This window comes from Theobroma umbraticum, unplaced genomic scaffold (genome assembly GCF_002168275.2).
Source record: "Theobroma umbraticum cultivar Fairchild unplaced genomic scaffold, ASM216827v3 scaffold_204.0, whole genome shotgun sequence".
In the NCBI taxonomy this organism is placed as follows: Eukaryota; Viridiplantae; Streptophyta; class Magnoliopsida; order Malvales; family Malvaceae; genus Theobroma; species Theobroma umbraticum.
This window is the reverse complement of record NW_018397267.1, coordinates 3,778,413-3,796,616: the sequence shown is the minus strand read 5'-3', so window position 1 is coordinate 3,796,616 and position 18,204 is coordinate 3,778,413. Positions and strand designations below refer to the sequence as shown.

The 18,204-nt window shown below is 35.8% G+C and overlaps 2 protein-coding genes across 3 annotated transcripts; one reads left to right on the top strand and one right to left on the bottom strand.

Annotated features, from left to right (window-relative positions):
- Positions 1–405: 405 nt before the first annotated feature.
- On the top strand, positions 406–6,222 carry MNS3 (alpha-mannosidase 3). The gene is given in 7 exon segments (XM_021437962.2): positions 406–806; positions 1,599–2,560; positions 3,552–3,813; positions 5,018–5,215; positions 5,393–5,541; positions 5,663–5,906; positions 5,909–6,222. Coding segments are annotated over 7 exon segments (1,929 nt in total). The 5' UTR covers positions 406–728; the 3' UTR covers positions 5,945–6,222.
- Positions 6,223–6,321: 99 nt separating this feature from the next.
- Positions 6,322–10,752, bottom strand: LOC110423673 (potassium channel KAT1-like). Of its 2 annotated transcripts, XM_021437961.2 has the most exons (11): positions 10,063–10,749; positions 9,766–9,981; positions 9,494–9,649; positions 9,334–9,391; positions 8,916–9,233; positions 8,249–8,488; positions 7,938–8,036; positions 7,810–7,842; positions 7,531–7,716; positions 6,780–7,449; positions 6,322–6,551 (listed from the first exon to the last, which is right to left on the bottom strand). In XM_021437961.2, the coding sequence occupies exons 1-11, from the start codon at positions 10,239–10,241 to the stop codon at positions 6,403–6,405; spliced, it is 2,304 nt and encodes a 767-aa protein (XP_021293636.1). In that variant the 5' UTR covers positions 10,242–10,749; the 3' UTR covers positions 6,322–6,402. The 2 variants fall into 2 exon arrangements, with proteins under 2 accessions (XP_021293636.1, XP_089640911.1); XM_089784785.1 differs by lacking the exon at positions 6,322–6,551 and having other exon boundaries at positions 6,582–7,449; positions 10,063–10,752.
- Positions 10,753–18,204: the final 7,452 nt, after the last annotated feature.

Here is an 18,204-nt window from a genome sequence, read left to right as displayed (position 1 = left end):
TTATTATGTTTAATAAGTAAAGGGTAATTTTGTATCATTATCAAAGGAGAAAATAAAAAATAATTAAGTGTTAAAGCATTAAATTTTTAGGAAATAAAGTTATTTATTAATTACAAACAATGCAACGTATCTTTTTTGTTTTTGGGTAGATGGGGTTGGAGTAAAAGTAAAATTTAATAATAATGGTTTTATTAGGAAATCAAATTATTTGATTCCATCGATGAAACTCCATCAAAAATTAATTTACCAACCAAATTTGGATAATGTAATTTGTAAAATTAAATAAAAAGATGGCTAAAGAATTTGTATTTACTTTAAATTCAAATTATTTTTTAATGGTAAGATTAGTGGCGTCAGTCACTGTTAAAACCTTTGAAACTGCTCTCAACTTCTTCTAACGTTCATTGACGGACGTCCAACGTGCGGAGAAGTGGAGAAACAAATTCATCTCTCTCTCTCTCCCCTTAAAACGCACGGCACGACGATCCTCCATTGACTTGTAAAGCCGGTAGCAATCTTCATTCCCAGGATAGCGGACGATTCCCGCGACGCTAGACCTTCCCCGCCCAAAATTAATTTCCCTCGCTTTCTCGCACTTTCTCTCTCATTTTATTTTGCCCGTTAAATTTCCCGATCTACTAGTCGGGAGAACTCTGCCTCTGCCTCTGCCTCTGCCTCTACTGCTAATTTAAAAGGAAATAAACACATAGATCACAATTTTTTCAAGCATGTCGAAATCGCTTCCTTATTCGATGAAAGATGTTCACTATGATAACGCCAAGTTCCGTCACCGATCTTTCTTCAAGGTATTAGATCTCCTTTCCTTAACCTCTTTCTTTTTTTTTCCCTACTTCTCTGGATTTGACTCTTTTTTAATTTATCTCGTTTCTTTGTCGCATTTTGATTTCCTGCATTATAATTCTCCATTTTTTTAATGGAAGCGAGATGGAATTTGTTCTTCTTAAGTTGAAATTGCCTTCGAGGATGCTAATGACAAATGAATACATTATCGTTGCGGATCTGTATAACGATGTAATTTAAATGTGAAAACACGATAACATCGAGGAAAGCGATCAGAATGAAAGGGAAGAAATACTAGAAACGATTAGTAAGGAAATTGGAGCGCAGAAAATTAAAGAAATTCCAGATCATTTGAGAAAAACTTAAGGAGTCTGATTTAAGTCCTGTTAAGCTTGATAGCCCGGCTAGCTTTAAATTAATGTGGCTTTGAACTTAAGTGTGTGGATAATGCCGCATATTAAGTTCTACAAAGTTATTTTTCCCATCACTTAATTGCTTGATGTATGACATATGACTTTAATTTGGTGTATGGAGCATTCTAATCGTTACTCTTTGTAAGTGTAGTCACTCGTAAGTGTTACCACCGAGAGTATTTTGCTGAATCAGCCTAATGTGATCATGGTGGAACAAATGACTAAAATTTCTAACAAGATTGCTAAAGATTCAGCAATCCTAGCTTATTTCTCTCATTTTTAAGAAGTCTGCATTATCTGGAACTCTTATTTATCATGCTTAACCGTTTATTTTGTAGTAGGGGTTTAATTTGAATGTATTCTCAATTCTTCATACTATTCCAGGTGATCACTCAGAACCTACTTACTAGTAACAAGAAGCGTGAATGTGTAAGTTGTAGTACAGGGAAGTTTCTGGGGTTATTAATGATCTTTGGCTTAGCGTATCTAATGTTGACTCATGAAAATAGCAGAGATTCTGTTTCTGATGGATTAGCAAAAGGTGTTAGGACAAATGAAGAACATAAGGTAGTTACTGATGTTGGCATCAGATTTAAAAAGATTTTCAGAAGAGCGCCCAGGCTTCCTCCTCGATTATCTCCAGATGAAAAAGTTAGTTATGGTAATTTCACTGGTAAACCCATTGAGCCTAACGTAGAAGCAAATTGGAATGCTAGGCAACAAAATGTAAAGGAGGCTTTCACCCATGCATGGTCTGGCTATAAAAAGTTTGCAATGGGTTATGATGAGCTTATGCCAGTGAGCCGTCATGGAGTTGATGGGCTAGGAGGTCTAGGTGCTACCATTGTAGATGCTCTTGATACTGCCATGATAATGGGCCTAGATGAAGTTGTTTCCGAAGCAGGCTCATGGATTGAGTCGCACCTTTTAGAAAGGATTAGTCAGAAAGGGCAAGTTAATTTATTTGAAACTACAATACGTGTTTTGGGTGGTCTGTTGAGTGCATATCATTTGAGTGGGGTGGACCAGGGCGTAAACTCAGCACACAAGGGACCAAAACCTACGATTTATCTAGACATTGCAAAAAACTTGGCCAATCGTCTGCTGTCTGCTTTTTCTTCCAGTCCAACTGCCATTCCTTTCAGTGATGTCATACTACGTGATTCCTCAGCTCATCCAGCTCCTGATGGACTGAGTAGTACTTCAGAAGTTTCTAGTTTACAGCTTGAGCTCAATTACCTCAGTGCAATTTCTGGTGATCCAAAGTATAGCACAGAAGCGATGAAGGTTTTGGCTCATTTCAAGACTCTCCCAAAGGTTGAAGGACTAGTTCCTATCTACATCAGGTATGTTTCTTTCGCTGCAAGGATGCCATCATTCCCAAGCCATTATTACTTTTAAAATCCATGTCTTTCTTTATTTCTTTCTTGGATTTCTTTTGCTGGGATGATTGATTTTAGTCATCAAACACAGCAGAAAATAATGTCATAACAAGGCTTTTGTCTGTTTCCTTTTTTTGGATGTTCAAAACATGCTGGATTGCGGCATTTTGTTGTCACACCTTTTCTTCTACAAATTTCGTATTTGGCTAGAGCTGTGTGATAGACCAAAGTCAGCAGGACTTTTTCACGTTTTTTGAATTTAGATATACTTGTCATTTACTTGACAGTCATCCGGGGATATAGAATGAAAGTTCTAATTCTTTGGTCTTTGTGATTGACCGGATAAGATATTAGGTTCAGAACACGACATAATAGGTTGTTTGAAATAATTTTCAGCTTTTAGTTATCTGATAACAGTTCTTTTTCCTTATCGACTCTAGTGTACCCTAGGCACAATTTATATTACTGGGAGATCTTTTCTCAGTTATTTAATTGGATGCTTATCTATTCACAAGCAACTCTATGATAGAGGGCAAAAAGTTTTTCAGGCCATATGTGCTGAACTTATCATAACAGATGTAGAAAGAAGATTTCTTTGTTAGCTGTGAGTGATTTATAAGATCATGTAAGAAGAGCCTGGCTTGATATTTTCCCTTTTAATGATTGTGTTATCTCTTTTATGACGTCCACAAAATGTGAACAACTAGAATCCTTTAAGATTGTTCAAATGATAAATCCTACCTATTCTTGTATGTACAAATTACCATTTTCTTTGGACAAAAATTATTGAATGATGTCAATATGCTTTATCAGCCATTTATATCATTTTTGTAGTTACCATCATAATTATTTATTTATGATTATCTAGTCCTAATACCGCTTTAGTACTAAATGCAGCCCTCATTCTGCTGAGTATTTATTTATTTTCTCTTGATCATCTGGCTATATAATGCAGCCCTCATTCTGGTGAATTTAGCGGGGAAAATATTAGACTGGGATCTCGAGGTGATAGCTATTATGAGTATCTAATCAAAGTGTGGCTTCAGCTACGAGCTATTAAGGATGGTAATTTCTCATATCTATATGATATGTATGAGGAAGCAATGAAGGGTGTTAGACACTTACTTGTTCAGAAATCAATTCCAAATGAATTGGTTTTTGTGGGGGAATTGCCTTATGGATCCAAAGGTTCTTTCAGTCCAAAAATGGATCACCTGGTATGTGGTGCTTTCTCAATCCTTAAGTTTTAAGGAATATACCCTGCTAACTGGAGATTTTCAGTGCTCTTTTTTAGGTAATAGATGTTAAATTTACCCTCGTCCTGCCATCCTAGTATTTAAAGTGTTATAATCTTTTTGAGGTTAAGCTGCCACATGATGTGTATCTAGGATATAAGATCTAGGTTTATTCGCTTGAGAATATGGGGACACTTCTTTTCTTTTGTTCCTCATTTTCATGAAAGAAGTATGTATTATTGTGTGAAGCAAATTTGGACTTTGGTCTCCACATATCAAATATTATGAAATTCATTTCAGAATGTTACTTTCTTTTTCAATTCCTCCTATATCTTCCAGAACAAACCAATGTCCTTTAATATTTATTTGAGAGAAATTTTCCTCAGATAATATAATGTCTTTTGAGTGCTGCTGCTGCACTGCAGCTTCTTCATGAGACAAATTCCATACATGTAGCATGTAACGCTATTAAGCATAATGAAAGTAGAAACTTAATTGCTCTGTGCTGTGCGGTAATCTCTTACAATTTTCTGTGGGCAATTTTAACCAACCAGATGAAACAGAAGTGCAGGCTGCAAAGAACTTTGATCTTTACCAAATTTTATCAAGTGGTTATGATCCTTAAGTTAAATTTTTTCCGTGTCTTACAAACAATTTGGCATTTTCCTACTGACAAGTTTTACTGCTAGGGAGCTTAGATTGTGAAAATTTTTTGTTAAGAATTGCATATATCTGATATTCTTAGATACATAAATGTGAAGCCTGCTCTTTGAATTTTCTTTGGGTCTATCCCATGGGTTCGACAACAGGTTTCCTTCTTCCATTCCATAAACCCTCAATCAATGATGAAGGCAAAATTTGATTCTGTTTCCCTGGCACCAAAACTTATTGGCTTTACCATCAAAACTAGAGAATTAGCTCACACCTTCAAAGCAGTATTCTTTGGATCATAGATTGTTTCTTTTCAAAACTATCATGCTGAGTAGTGCAAAGAAGCAGTTAGTGAGTGGAAGAGTTCCTCCCACCGGAGTGTTTCTATTCTATTACAGCTGTAGCCATTTGCCTAAATGAATGCATAAGTTATATTTCTGTATTTATCATTGACTCTCATGAAGGCATTTCTGTGTTGTTGGATCTAAGAGAGCATTTTTCATTGACATGAAAGTATTTTTACTGTCCTTACCAGGTGTGTTTTTTGCCTGGTACTCTTGCGCTTGGTGCCACTAAAGGCATCACAAAGGAGAAAGCTATGAAGGACAACCTTCTTACATTTGAAGATCTACAAAACTTGAAACTTGCAGAAGATTTAGCCAAGACATGTTTTGAGATGTATTCAGTAACTTCCACCGGTCTGGCTCCTGAAATTGCATACTTCCATACTGAGGTTGGTTGGTTCTGCTTAACTTGTTTCTTCAAAGCAGTATAGCATCGAGTAAATGTACACATGGACTAAAATGGCTCATATTTTCTTCTTCATCAATTTAAGACCTGTCCTTTTTTTGTTTGCATATTATATGAATATGAAAAGTAACAATCTGCTGAGTTGTTCTGATTTAAACAGGAATATTTTGAAGATGGTCTTGATGGTGGAAATAAGAGTTCAGAATATGTAAATGACATAATAATCAAACAAGCTGACCGTCACAATTTATTGCGTCCTGAAACTGTTGAATCCTTGTTTGTATTGTATCGTATCACTCAAGACCAAAAGTATGCTCTTTTCGCTCTTTAGTTTCTAGTCTCTCTCTTCTTTTATTAAGTTCCATATTTATAGAGTGCACATGCGTGCAACCTTTTCTTTTTCTTTTTTTTCTAACATAATGCATTGCAGATATCGCGAATGGGGTTGGCAGATTTTTGAGTCATTTGAGAAATACACGAAGGTGGATTCTGGTGGATACACTTCTTTAGATGATGTCACCACACTTCCTCCTCAAAGAAGGGACAAGATGGAGACATTTTTCCTTGGTGAAACGTTGAAGTATTTGTACTTGCTCTTTGGGGATAGCTCTGTTATGCCATTGGATAAATATGTTTTTAACACAGAAGCTCATCCTTTCCCAATTAAAGATGCTATTTAAAGGGTGGCACTAATGTGAAGAGAAGCATGTAACAGCTTAGTGTCTCTTGGCCTGGGCACAGAATCCACCGGTCTTTGACATGGTTTAGTAGTCTGAAGGCAATCCATGTGTACTTGACCAGGACCCTAGGTTACCAATGTGGTGGCTTAACTTTATATGTGTTCAACACATCAATGAGTTTATCTGCACTTAGACGCCTACAAAAAGAAATGTTATGATGGCATTTACCTGGCCCGCGTAATCATGACAGGGTTGTAACATGTATTTGTTCTGATAGACATTTTTGGAGGTTATGTATGGATGGGGTTTGCCCACCAAAAATATTGAGTGAACTATGACCTTATGTAATTGACTTCTCTTATTTAACAGTATTATTGCAATTTTGAGTCCCAAATCAACTGATTCAGTTATATTTTTGGTTATTATTTCATTATTATTGGCATTGCCTAAAGGTTACAATTGTCTGCATCTACACGTAATTGGCTTTTTATTATCTTCTGGTCACATTGAAATCTACATTTTCATCTTCATTTTGAAGGAGAAACAGGTTATCACCATCTCGAATGACATTTATATCATCTATTTCTGCATTCAGAGCAGTAATGACCTTCGTAAATGTGTAGCCTCCAAACTTTTCCCCTGCAGTTTCACAAGCTTGCAGAATGAGAAATGAATAAAGCAAAAGCAGGTAAAGATAGCTGAAGTGGTTTTTTGGTTAGTGTTCCTGGTTTAAAAATCCCTTATTATTTTTTTCCTTTTTCTTTTCTTTAATCTATTTGAATTCTAGTTACATTTGAAGTTGATTAATAATTGTTTTCCCCATATGTATAGGTTTATTTTCGAGTGCTCTTTTCTGGGCAGACTTACCAGCCATTCTGAGCAGCCCTTGTATTGAATCAGGTAGGAGTATCAACTTTCCAAGCTGTCTACTTGATGTACTGCTGCTTTGAAACTTCATGTGAATAGTAACTCTTTTCTTGGTTGGTGTTATAACCTCTCTATAACTGGGTAAATTGAAGAAATTTTGGGCCCCACTTCCATATTTAATTGGACTATTCTTGGGGTCATCTGCTGTTTCTGGCCCAATAACCTCTATCCTATGTTCATCTAATTTCCTTCTGTTTTCATAACTCAGTAAGAGCTCATATATGCTCTTGTTTCCCTGCTGTTCTGCCAGTGCTTTCGGTGTCCATCCTCTTGCATCTGGTTTATTTACACTTGCTCCTCCTTCAAGCAAAATCTTAACCATTTCAATATGCCCCTTGTGAACAGCATCATTGAGAGCTGTTTGGCCATCCTCTGTTGTTGAAATTCTGCGCATTGGAGATCTACCAGTTTGACTCTTCTCTATAGCCTCTGATCCCAAGATATCCATGTCTATTGCTTCTTTCTTTGATGCATATCTCTCTGGCTGATCTTTAAATCCAGCACTCAAGCAACTTACTCCCATTGCTCCTCCCCCAAGCCTTTCATTGTGGATCAACCCTGGATCTAAGTTGGGCTGGTCAAAGCTGCTGCTCTCTAGCCCGTTCAAATTCTGCAAGAAGAAATCATCACTTATTGTTGTCATGACAATAAGTGTTTCGTCACTCTAGAAGTTGTCTAATAAGATATTTACCATGAAAAGATTATGCATTATAACTCGTCCGTCTTCCATATTTATTTGTATGGTGTTCATCAATGAAGTTCCATTCAGACGTAGTATCTGACAAAGCTCAGTGGTCCGAGCTGTGTATGGCTGTGGCCTATAACATAGAACTCCAACCTCCCCAAACATATCCCCTGCGACTACCTTTCCTATATCCTGTACATCACATGTGGGCATGTAAAATTTTTTGTTGTGCTGTTAATTTACCTCGAAGAAAAATATTATTGATGTTAAAATAATATCTCATACCCGATTATGCCCATCAGCATGCGAGATTAAGTTCTGCAATTAGGAATCAAACAATCACCAAATCAATGTCAGAAATTGGCATTGTTTGGTTTACATATTCTGCAGAAAATCAAAAGAAGCCTACTTACAACTGCTCCTGAGACAAGTATGTAAAGATCTGTTGGGGCTTCATTCTGCAGAATGACATCTTCTTTGGGTGGGAAATACTCTGCCTCCATTTCTGAAACCTTTAATGGAGTAGTAAATTTCATTAGCATCTTTTGAAAATGAAATTCAAAGTCAAAGTGATGTATGGGTACCATTGCTTCAAACTACACCAAAACTTTGTCAATCTCTCCACAGCTCTGGCCTTTTTATTTAAGATAATATTTTAGCTTAAAATGAGAACAACAGATGAAGAATGATATGGACAAATATAGTTAGCCATGTGAAGTATTACCAACTGAAAGAGGAAGTCATGAGAAACTCCTTGGAAGAGATAGACTTTCTGCACAATGTGGAAGAAGAGATGCTGTGCAACACTTGAGCGAATTGCTTTTGGCAAACTATTTAGGGTCTCTTGTTGCTTCAATCCTTCCGTTTTGAATCTCAAGCATATGTGTGATAACATTTGATCTTGTATGTTGGTGGGCAACTGATTTCGTGTCACAAATTCTGAAGCAGCTCTGACTGTATCCCTCTGTAGCACCAAAAAAGTAAAGGTTTTTTGTCATTAGCACTCCCAGGCTAGAGATGACATCCTTGTCAAAAGAAAATACTGTTGAATCTGGAGAAGGGCCCGGAAGCTTGTAATGCTCAAATCAGCTACAACAAAAGACTGAGTATTCATACTTGATTTGTAATGTCATACAATGGGCAAGTAATCTTGACATTACCTTTCAGCTGGTTTTTACCTTGAACTTTTTCATATAAAATTGTCAAATTGTGGGGTAGATACAATCTCTTACAAGAATGAACTTTTTCTACAACAAATGGTGGGGTTATGATAGTACCAGTGATTGTGACAGGTAATTTCTTTTGGTCCTTATAGAACCTATTTTATATGTTAGTTCTCCTGGCAGGTTAGTGATGATTTCAAACATCTTGTAAGCTGTAAGGGAACTTACAAAATTACGGGTCCGACTCGTCCAGTGAACCACCAGGTTTGTCATGTTCCCGATGAGGTAAGCCGTTAATCCTAAATTAAACAACATGTAAAAGATATCAAATAGCATCTCTCTTGGATTCTCAGCATGAAAGTCCCCATAACCAGTTGTAGTGAGCGTTGTAATGGACCAGTAAATTGAAGTCACATATCTATCCCAGAGGCTGTGCTTTTTGAAATTGGGGTATACTGCACCAATCCAGGTTTTCGAAGGATCAGGGTATCTATCTGCGATCAGATAGTTAAAGCATCCAGCACAATGTACAGCAAACAGGGTCACCTGAAATCAAGCCGAGAGGAAAACAACCCGTTTTTCAAATGACAACTGAGTCTATATTTCTGATAGAGGAGAGACTAAATAGGAAGTTTCAATGGCTTACAGAAATGAGCTTGGTGCACCGAGTCCAGAAGTAGTTGAAACGGATGTCTTTCTCGAGTCTGAAGGAAAGCAAACCTGTAAGTAAATTTTGTGGTTCTCCCACTGTAACAGTTTAAGATTTTGAAGAAAATAGAAGGCTTGATTTGAATCTGGTAACAAACCTTGCAAACAGGGAGCTGACTCGTCTCAGACGCCAGAGTCTGAGCATGTTGAGTAGCCTGAGCCACAGTTCACTGCCATTTCCTGTGAACTGGATGCTGAGATACTGAAATGGGACAGTAGAACAAACATCGAAAGCAAACCAGGTAGATATGTACCTGATGTTGGATGCATCATACGAAGAAAGCTCATTAATTGCTTGAATAGTAGATAAACATTTTTCATTCATAGTTGAAGAGAGCTTTGTGATCAAATGCTGCAAAATCTTATTTACCTGATGGCAATCTTCTTGGGATCATCAACAAGGAGATAAGATTGGCTATCGAGGTATGCAACAAAGAAGGTGAGTACAATGTCAATAGCAAAGAAGCCATTGACAATGTTATCAACAATGAAAAGTGCATCTTTCTTGTAAGTTAGGAATGCGAACTCGAATGGACAGATCCAGGCAGAGTAAATGACTAGAACAACCAGCCACATCTCCCAAGCCCTGTAATAAGGAATAGGACATAAGGAGCAGCTTTGATATATTGAAAGAAATATTCGAGTAAACAATGGCCATGGTAATCACCTATAATGAGGGTTGAAAGGGGAAATTATGTATTTACGTAGCTTGGTCGCCTGGTTAATTCTGGCCCCAAGTGATGGAAGGAGATCACTTGAGAAGAAACTGCCATGAATATCACTGCCCATTTGAAATTCATCAATACAGAACCGTTGGAAGAAGTTTTTGGTGCAGGAAAATGACATCTTAGTAGTTTGAATCCTCAAGGGTACACCTAACAATAGAGGCTGTTAAACTTGTGAGAGGGTCAAGTCTCAAAAGGAATGGTTATATATAGCAAGCTTGTGAAGAAGGACACGGGATCAGGTTTCCTTTATGTAACCTTTATCTCAATTTGCCCCTGACATTTTGAAAATGAATGTGCAAGCTTAAGCAACTAATACGTCACTAAGAGTGGAAGTAAAAGTAGGAGAAGGCCGGGTCAAATTTTCCATCTCGTTTGGACAAGAATGATAAACAATTTACAAGAAAAAAAGGCCAAGAGGCAGGGGAAAGACCACGTAAATGGAAAGCACTGGAAGTGGCAGACATTGGGGTGCAGCAATGCAGTTGCCAGTTGCCGCAATGAAGAAATTTAAAGAAAGGGATAGGAGAGAAAGAGAGAAAAGGGGAGAGAGAAAGAGAGAGAGACTTGTATGAATGAAGGTAATGGCAACAGTAATGGTGCTTCTGCTGGTGAAATGGTGCAGCTGGTGGTTGTGGGAGCTCCATCATCAAAGCATGTGAAGGTGTAGTTGATATATAGACAAGCCTTTTTTTTCCTTTTTTTGCTAGGATGGATTTTAGTGAAATTTGGCTTTGGCGGTTTCACTTCAGAATCCAGAGCTGGACCAGACAGCCGCAGTAGAATGGGGGAGGATGTTTTGATTTGTGCCTGCCACGTGTTCCAATAAAATCTTTGTTTAGAGGTATGTCACTCTTTGTTTTTTGCTGCACATCTGCCAAAAAAAATTCCATTTCAATACCATTCCCTCTTCTCCTTCCTAGTAAGTTGCTCAAGTTGTTTGTTTTTGCCACGCAATCAGAACCGTAAGTGTGAAAATGCATTCCCGCCATATAATTCAACTGCCCGCCCACCCCCACACCCTTCAATAATCCAACTGCCTGCCCTCCGTCCCCGTCCCTTCGAACCCTTCCCCCTCCCTTTTTCTCTCACATATGCCTTGACCCTTTTCTGATCAGTGAACGCGTTATCGTTATCTATTTTTGCCGACCTCTTTTTGGTCTGTGTCTGATCATTTGATGATAATTTGCATCTTTGCTTATTCCTTTGAAATTCTTATATTTATCAGATCAAAAAGCATTTTTGTCTACTTCTCGATCGGATTCATGTTTGTAGCTATCGTCCTTAATGATTGCATTGGACTCCAGTTACTTGCTCTTTATGTTCATAATTAGCTTTACAAAAAGGCTAGAGCCGAAAAGTGGGGAAACAAAGGTCAGTGGAGGACAAATTCGTTTAGGACTCTAAACTGTATGCAATGGAAAAAGACCCTAAAAAATTGTTACTCGAAAAATAAGTTTTGTATGTAGTAGTAGTAGTAGTGGTAGTATAGAACTTAGAAAAGTTATAATCTATTTTGCATTAAAGAAGTTAAGGAAGTTTTGGGACCCAAAGAGGTCCCCCACTGTAGGGGTGTACAAATGCAACTTGAATAAAAAAATTGAATCGAATGGAAATGAGTTCGGTTTTTTTTTTATTTGGTTAATTCGATTGTTCGAATAATTTGGTTAAAGTAATTAATTTAGTTCAATTTTAGTTAGAAATTTTTTTAACCGAATTAATCGAATTTAAATAAAGAGTATAATGGAGTTTTCGTATGAAAAATAAATCATAAACTATTTTGTTGTTGTTTTTATTCATGTTTTTTAATTATTTGTTATTTGTATGAGTATCCATTTTACTTACTTTAATTTTTTATCATCTTTTTTAATATTTTTGTAATATTGATTTATAAAAAAATACAACTTAAATAAATATATACAAATAAAAATATTTCAAATTCGATTTTTAAAACCTGAACTAACCAAATTAATTCAATTTCTGTTAATTTAGTTATTTGTGAAATTTAATTTAATTTTAATTATTTTTAAACATAAATTTGATTAATTTAATTATTAAATATTCAAAATCCGACTAATTAAAATAACGGCTTGCTCTATCCTATCCAAGTGTATCCTCTCAAGATTTTCTGTGTGTAGTTAATGAACAGGCAGATCCAACCATCCAAAGCCCACTTGCAGAGAATTTGAGAGGAACTGAACCGACCTCAGTTGCACCTGCCTCTGCTTTTTTTTTTTGTGGTTGCCAAATAATGGTAAGTACTAGTGACCCTCTCTCATGTTCACAGTTCTATCTCCTTCAATCTGATCACTACATTGGCGAAAATGCATGAACCTTTCTCATTATTGCATGTTTGATGAGTTCAACTTCAGCCATGGATGATGGCACATGGCACAGATGTGGTCCGTCTTAACAAACAGTAAGGAGTACATTTCCTAAATATCTTTGGGTGATATGAACGAAGGGCAACTAACAGCATCTGGAAATTTATTAAGAGCTTCTTTTGGGGGCAATTTTTGTTTGCAATTGTTGTCATATTCTCACGCACGTGACAAAAATGGGAGTATATTATAATATTGTGGGGGTGATAAAGGCGGATGTGGAAAAAGTAGAACTCTGTACTGTTTATGGCACGTGAGTTTGGGGTTTGATCAAAAGTACAACTGTTTCGTTCACTCTTTCTTGTTTTGGAGTTGGGCTTTTGCTTTGCTCGTCCGCCGTCCCTCCCTGCTCTGGATGAGTTGAAATTGGTAGGGTCAACCCCGTGAGCCTCGTGGGAAAGTCCTATACCCTGGGAGACTTGGATGACGTGGATGATTAAGCAGCCACTTTGAGAAAAAGGTGTTAACGAGTCATGAAAAGTTTAAAATAAAATATAATGTAGAGAAAAAAGGCAATAATCTTTTAATCAAGTCAAACCCAAAGTCTCTTCCATTTTCCTGAGCTTTCAGGACTATGCAAGAAAACTTAAGAACACAAGCTAACCGTTAATTAATTTATTATGTAAAATACTGCGACCGAATTCTTATTATGACACATTTTCTTTGATTAAATTGTTTTCTGCATAGAAAAAATGAAAAAAAAAAAAACAGATATGGGACAAACAATGACAAGAGATTCGAAAAAGGGCTGGAAGCTATCTTATTGTATAGCTAAAAGATAATATAAAAATTAAAAAAAAAATAAAAAACAGAACAAATACATAGTCATAGATATGTGACATGTGACAACGTAAAGATTAGAGTTTTGTGGTGGAGGTTAGGGCATGAAGTATAGTTTTAAAAGCAGCATCAAAATATTTTTGTGTCCTATGGCTATGGATGAGCATCACTTAATGATAATTAAAATGTTTCAAACATAAACTAGAAAGAAGAAGAACCAGAATATGACAGATGGGCAGTGCTCGGTAGTGTTTTTCTCCTTTTTGCTAAAGTATTTTGGCAGTAAGGGGAAATAAATTAAAGAAGAATCCCTGTGGAGAAAATCCCATAAAAGTGGGCAATGGGAAAGGGAAAAAGTAATGGTCAAAAATACCATTCAATCTGGATCATGATAAACCTAATTGCTTTTCCAATGGGAACACCAAACTTTCATGTGACCACTAAAATACCCAATATCCAACTGTTTGTCACGGCTTCTCTACGTATTTCTATGCCACATACATATCTGATTATCAGTGCTAATCAATCCTACCCCTGAAAACAATTTAAAACGGAAATCTTAAGTGAGAAAAAGAATATGAAAGGAAAGAAAGAAAGTTTTCTTGTGATCACAGGATGGCCACGGGAAAGATCAAATAGGGCAGTGGTCCTTGTAAAATAATGGTCCAAGTATTTAATTATCAAACCTTCTTAAAACCTGTCCAAACATGTGGTCCTTGGTTCTTGAAAATATAGGAGAGGGAAATTTGAGTTTAAAACTTTCCGGTGAAAGCTGTGGTTACCAATTAATTAGATTATTTCAATCATCGTGTGGTCCTTTTGTTTAATCAATAAAATTAAATTTTTTTAATTATTTTTTTATTGAATCGTATGCAAATTTGGGTCAAACAACGATAGATAGAAACGTGTTCTTCATTGGAATCTATAATCATTGTTGGATTATAAGAAAATAATAACTCCAACAATGTTGAGGTTATAGACTTTGAAACGAAAATCAAAGTACAATGCTACCAATGGAAAGAAGAACATATGGTTAGATTCTAGTCCTGGAAATGAATGGCTTCATGCCATGAGTTGTCCTAATTAAGCATAGATTAGGTCGATTTGTGGAATATATTAAACTGACCCAAAAAGAATAAACTACATTCCATTGGCTTATCAAATTCTTTACGACATCAAAATGAGAATATATTTCCACCAGACAAAAAGGATTACCATCTTGAAATATGCCATTTTAAAAGAAGTACAAGTACTAGCAGGGTGGTGTAACATCATCCTGGTGTTGGATGTTGATGTGAATGAGAAGCAATTCATTAGATTTCTTTCTCTTTATTAATTTGATTTTTCTCTGAAATATCGTATCCTCCTCACCACATCCGACCAACCATCCTAAGGTTAGATGAACAGTTCCATATATCTCAACGGCAATGGCTTTTATCTGCAAATTGCAATGTCACAGGGATTCCTTGTCAGCATTTTGTTTCCCTACTCTTCTAGCAATGTTGAGGACAAGCATATATCCTTCTAGATTTCCTTTTTTTTTTTTTCCAATTAATATGTGCCAAAAGCCTTGAAGCCTTGACCCGAAACCATTACTTCCCGAAATTAATCTCATTGTTGCAAGACTTTGGATTATAAACCTATGTCCTTTCCTTTAATTGTGTTTAGGATTTATACTTGTTCAGGGAAAGCTTTGATTTTCTTTACATACGTTATAAATACTAGTAGTAATTTTCTAGATGAAAGAATAAACAAAGAAGGAAAGGATAAGCACAAGAGGCAAAAGTAGAAGGAACGGACCAATATGGATTTTTCCAGAGAATTCATCTGGTTACCATTGCCCTAATTGAAATCAAATACAATTTTGACCAATGTTCCAGGTGGGATGGAAACTAGAGTCCTTTTCCCTTACACCATTTTCTTCTGGCATGCACGTGCAATGAGCATGAATGGCTTTTGCCTGCTCAGAAGAGTTATTCACATATTTAGGTATCTCTTCTTTTCTAAAAAAAAGGAAAAAAAAATCCTTAATTTGGTCAATTTGGGTGAAGAAGCACATGGTAATGAAGGTGGGACAGATATATCTCCCAATCAAAACCCCATCATTTCATTTCACCCAAATTGTCTGCCCTACCAACTGAAATTCCTCAGGGCCATTACCACCCCACTTCGCCAACACACGCTCCCCGACCTATGCTTTTTCATTTCCTACCATGGCCAAGTTCTAGTTATTATCTGACTAGGATCCCAGCCTTTGAACGAACACCAACATCCAAGGTCAACCCTAATCAATGAACAAACCCATATCTCATACTTTTATACTTATTATTACTAAAATGATCTTTTTAATTATTAAACTTAGTTAGTTAATACACTAATTCTATCTTCTTTATTTAACTTCATTATTAAAGAATACATTGAAGAACTGTTTGTTTTTTCTTGGTACAAATCACACTCTTTTGCTGTGTATATCACATACTTACAAGATTTAGAGTTCACAAATTGGATCATTATCAACAGATTTCAAGGTGAGATACCTTGCTCATAATTAAGTGCTCAATACCTTGTTTAGGAACGAAATTAACCAATTTTTATTGGAAAGTAAAAAATAAAGAAGGATAAAGATTAAAAAAATTTTAAGAGATCATTAAAAAACCATATACTTTTAAAAAAAACAAAATATATATAATATTTATAAAATTTTAAGAAAGCCACAACCCCCATAAATACACAAGGCTCCGCCCCTGACCTTGTTCAAACTGTTTTGCTGCATTTTCATCCTTGATAAAAGAATATAATTTTTCTTTTATATCCTTCATAGATATGACAAAATTTTTAAAATTTTAATTTTCGTAACAATATCGTACTATTTTCATAATATAAATTAAATATTTCAAAATTCTAATATTGAAGTTTTTCAGTTATATACGAAACAGTAAATATATGGACGAATATAGAAAGTTACTTATATAACCTAGTTAATAAATCCAGCATGCGCCACTACAAATTAAAAAAAATGGCTTTGAAGTAATGCGGTTTGACTAAAGAAGCCCAACTTAAATTGGTGTAGTTGTACGGACAAACCAGCCCAGCCCTTTCCTGCTTTGTCATCATTGACATGAAGAAACCATATACTTCTTTTTATCTTTTTAACTGAATTCCCTCTTCTTCAAGGCAGATTTAGAATTTTGCATATGAAGTGGTTAAAACGTAATTATATAAAAAATTAAAAATTAAGGAGTGGTGCACCCCGCTACTACTTTCGTTTTGTCACTATTCTTTTTTTGAAAAAAATTATATATAATATATTGATAAAATGTATACTCATTAAAAATCTCTTTGATACATATGAAAGTTTAATTAGTTGAAAACTCTAAATATTTGATTCAATAGCAACATGATATCTTCTATGATATCTAGTTGTTAGGCAACAACTTAATTAGTGCACATGGCTGCACTAGACATTATAGGAACGCATGAAGCTCCATATGATGAGCAAAATCAAATAGAACAATGTCGGTATTCTTAACCCAAGGTCAGCTGACCTGATCCCAAGTTTAGTCTTCCTCTCTGTTTTATTCAAAAGAAAAATAATTAAGAAGAGATAAAAAGATACCAAAGATAGTCCAAGGATAAAGTGATTGGCCAGCAAAGACCATTAACTCAACCAAGGACAGATGAAGGGGACCAATCAAATTAAGCCAATTAGCCAATGATATCTCTCTGTCTCTCTGTCGCCATTGCCCTGAAGCAAAGGCTGTTACAATGTGGTGGCAATCCCAAATTATAGAGCATAGCTTGCTGGCTGTAGCTGCATGTTGAACCATTTAGTCTTGCTTTTTTCAGTCACCTCATGTGATGAGAAGCATTTTTCATGGTCCACACTCTTCCGAGTGGTTTGTCACCTTGCACTTATCCTTTCAAACAAGGGACCAAACATGGCCTAATTAGTTTTCTTGCATTAGTTTATATTAACTGTCTGACGACCTATTGGATCATGCCACGTGCCCCATGCAGCCTAAATTATTGGGTTCTACTTTTTTTTTTTTACAAGGTTTCCCACCACTTCGTTGTCATTCATGCATGTATATAATTTGGCAGGAGAAATGGCATTAACTAGGGATTATAATTGAGCTGACAAATGATAGCAGAAACAAAAGAGTCTTTTTGACTTTAAGAAACCAGCTTTAATAGTGATGAAATGAAATGAAAAAGAGAGAGAATCATCATTTTAGGGATTATATTCATACTAGAATATGCACGACTTCCCCTTTTTTTTTCCTTGGGTTAAACAAAAGTCTCCACCGAAACCTAGAAAAGACATTGGGAGTGAATCTCTCATATCTTGATCGGATCTTTAAGCATGAGGATTCAGGAAAGTTGAGTAGTCTTTTTCCCAATGAAAGTGCCAAACTTATATTGCATGATGGTGGTCCAATTATTCAGACTAATCATTCTTCACAATTTGATGCTGTAGCCAGCCTCTAGGTAGAATAATCTTTACGTAAAGAACAACACCGTATGTATTGTTACTATACGCAATAATTTCGGCTGCAGCAAACAATCATTGGTTTCAGTTTCACGTACCAACTAGTGCATGCAGTGTCGCTGAGTCTCCATTTTCTCTTCTTATTACCCTAAGTTAATTAGCTTAGGTTAATTAACTACTGCCATGATTAATGTCAGAATATTTTTGTAACGTCAGGTGCTAATAACTACTGAATATGATGGAAGAACAGTTGGAGTATATTCGCGTCGAAAATAGATTTGGAATTAAATCATTTGTGTTTAAAAAGATAGGTATTGATAGTGGCAGAGTCAAGATTTATATTTATAAATTAAACAATTATATTAAAAGTTCAATATTTGATAATAATATAAAACAACTTGGACAAAAAAAATTCATAAGAAAATTATACAAAT

What these genes read in the sequence shown, in the direction of transcription:
- LOC110423673 (XM_021437961.2), bottom strand. Translation starts at nt 10,241, where the DNA reads ATGTCATTTTCCTGCACCAAAAACTTCTTCCAACGGTTCTGTATTGAT. An exon ending in GTCAGCTCCCTGTTTGCAAG is followed by an intron (nt 9,392 to 9,493) that starts GTTTGTTACCAG and finishes GCTTTCCTTCAG; the next exon opens with ACTCGAGAAAGACATCCGTT. An exon ending in CGAGTCGGACCCGTAATTTT is followed by an intron (nt 8,489 to 8,915) that starts GTAAGTTCCCTT and finishes TTGGTGCTACAG; the next exon opens with AGGGATACAGTCAGAGCTGC.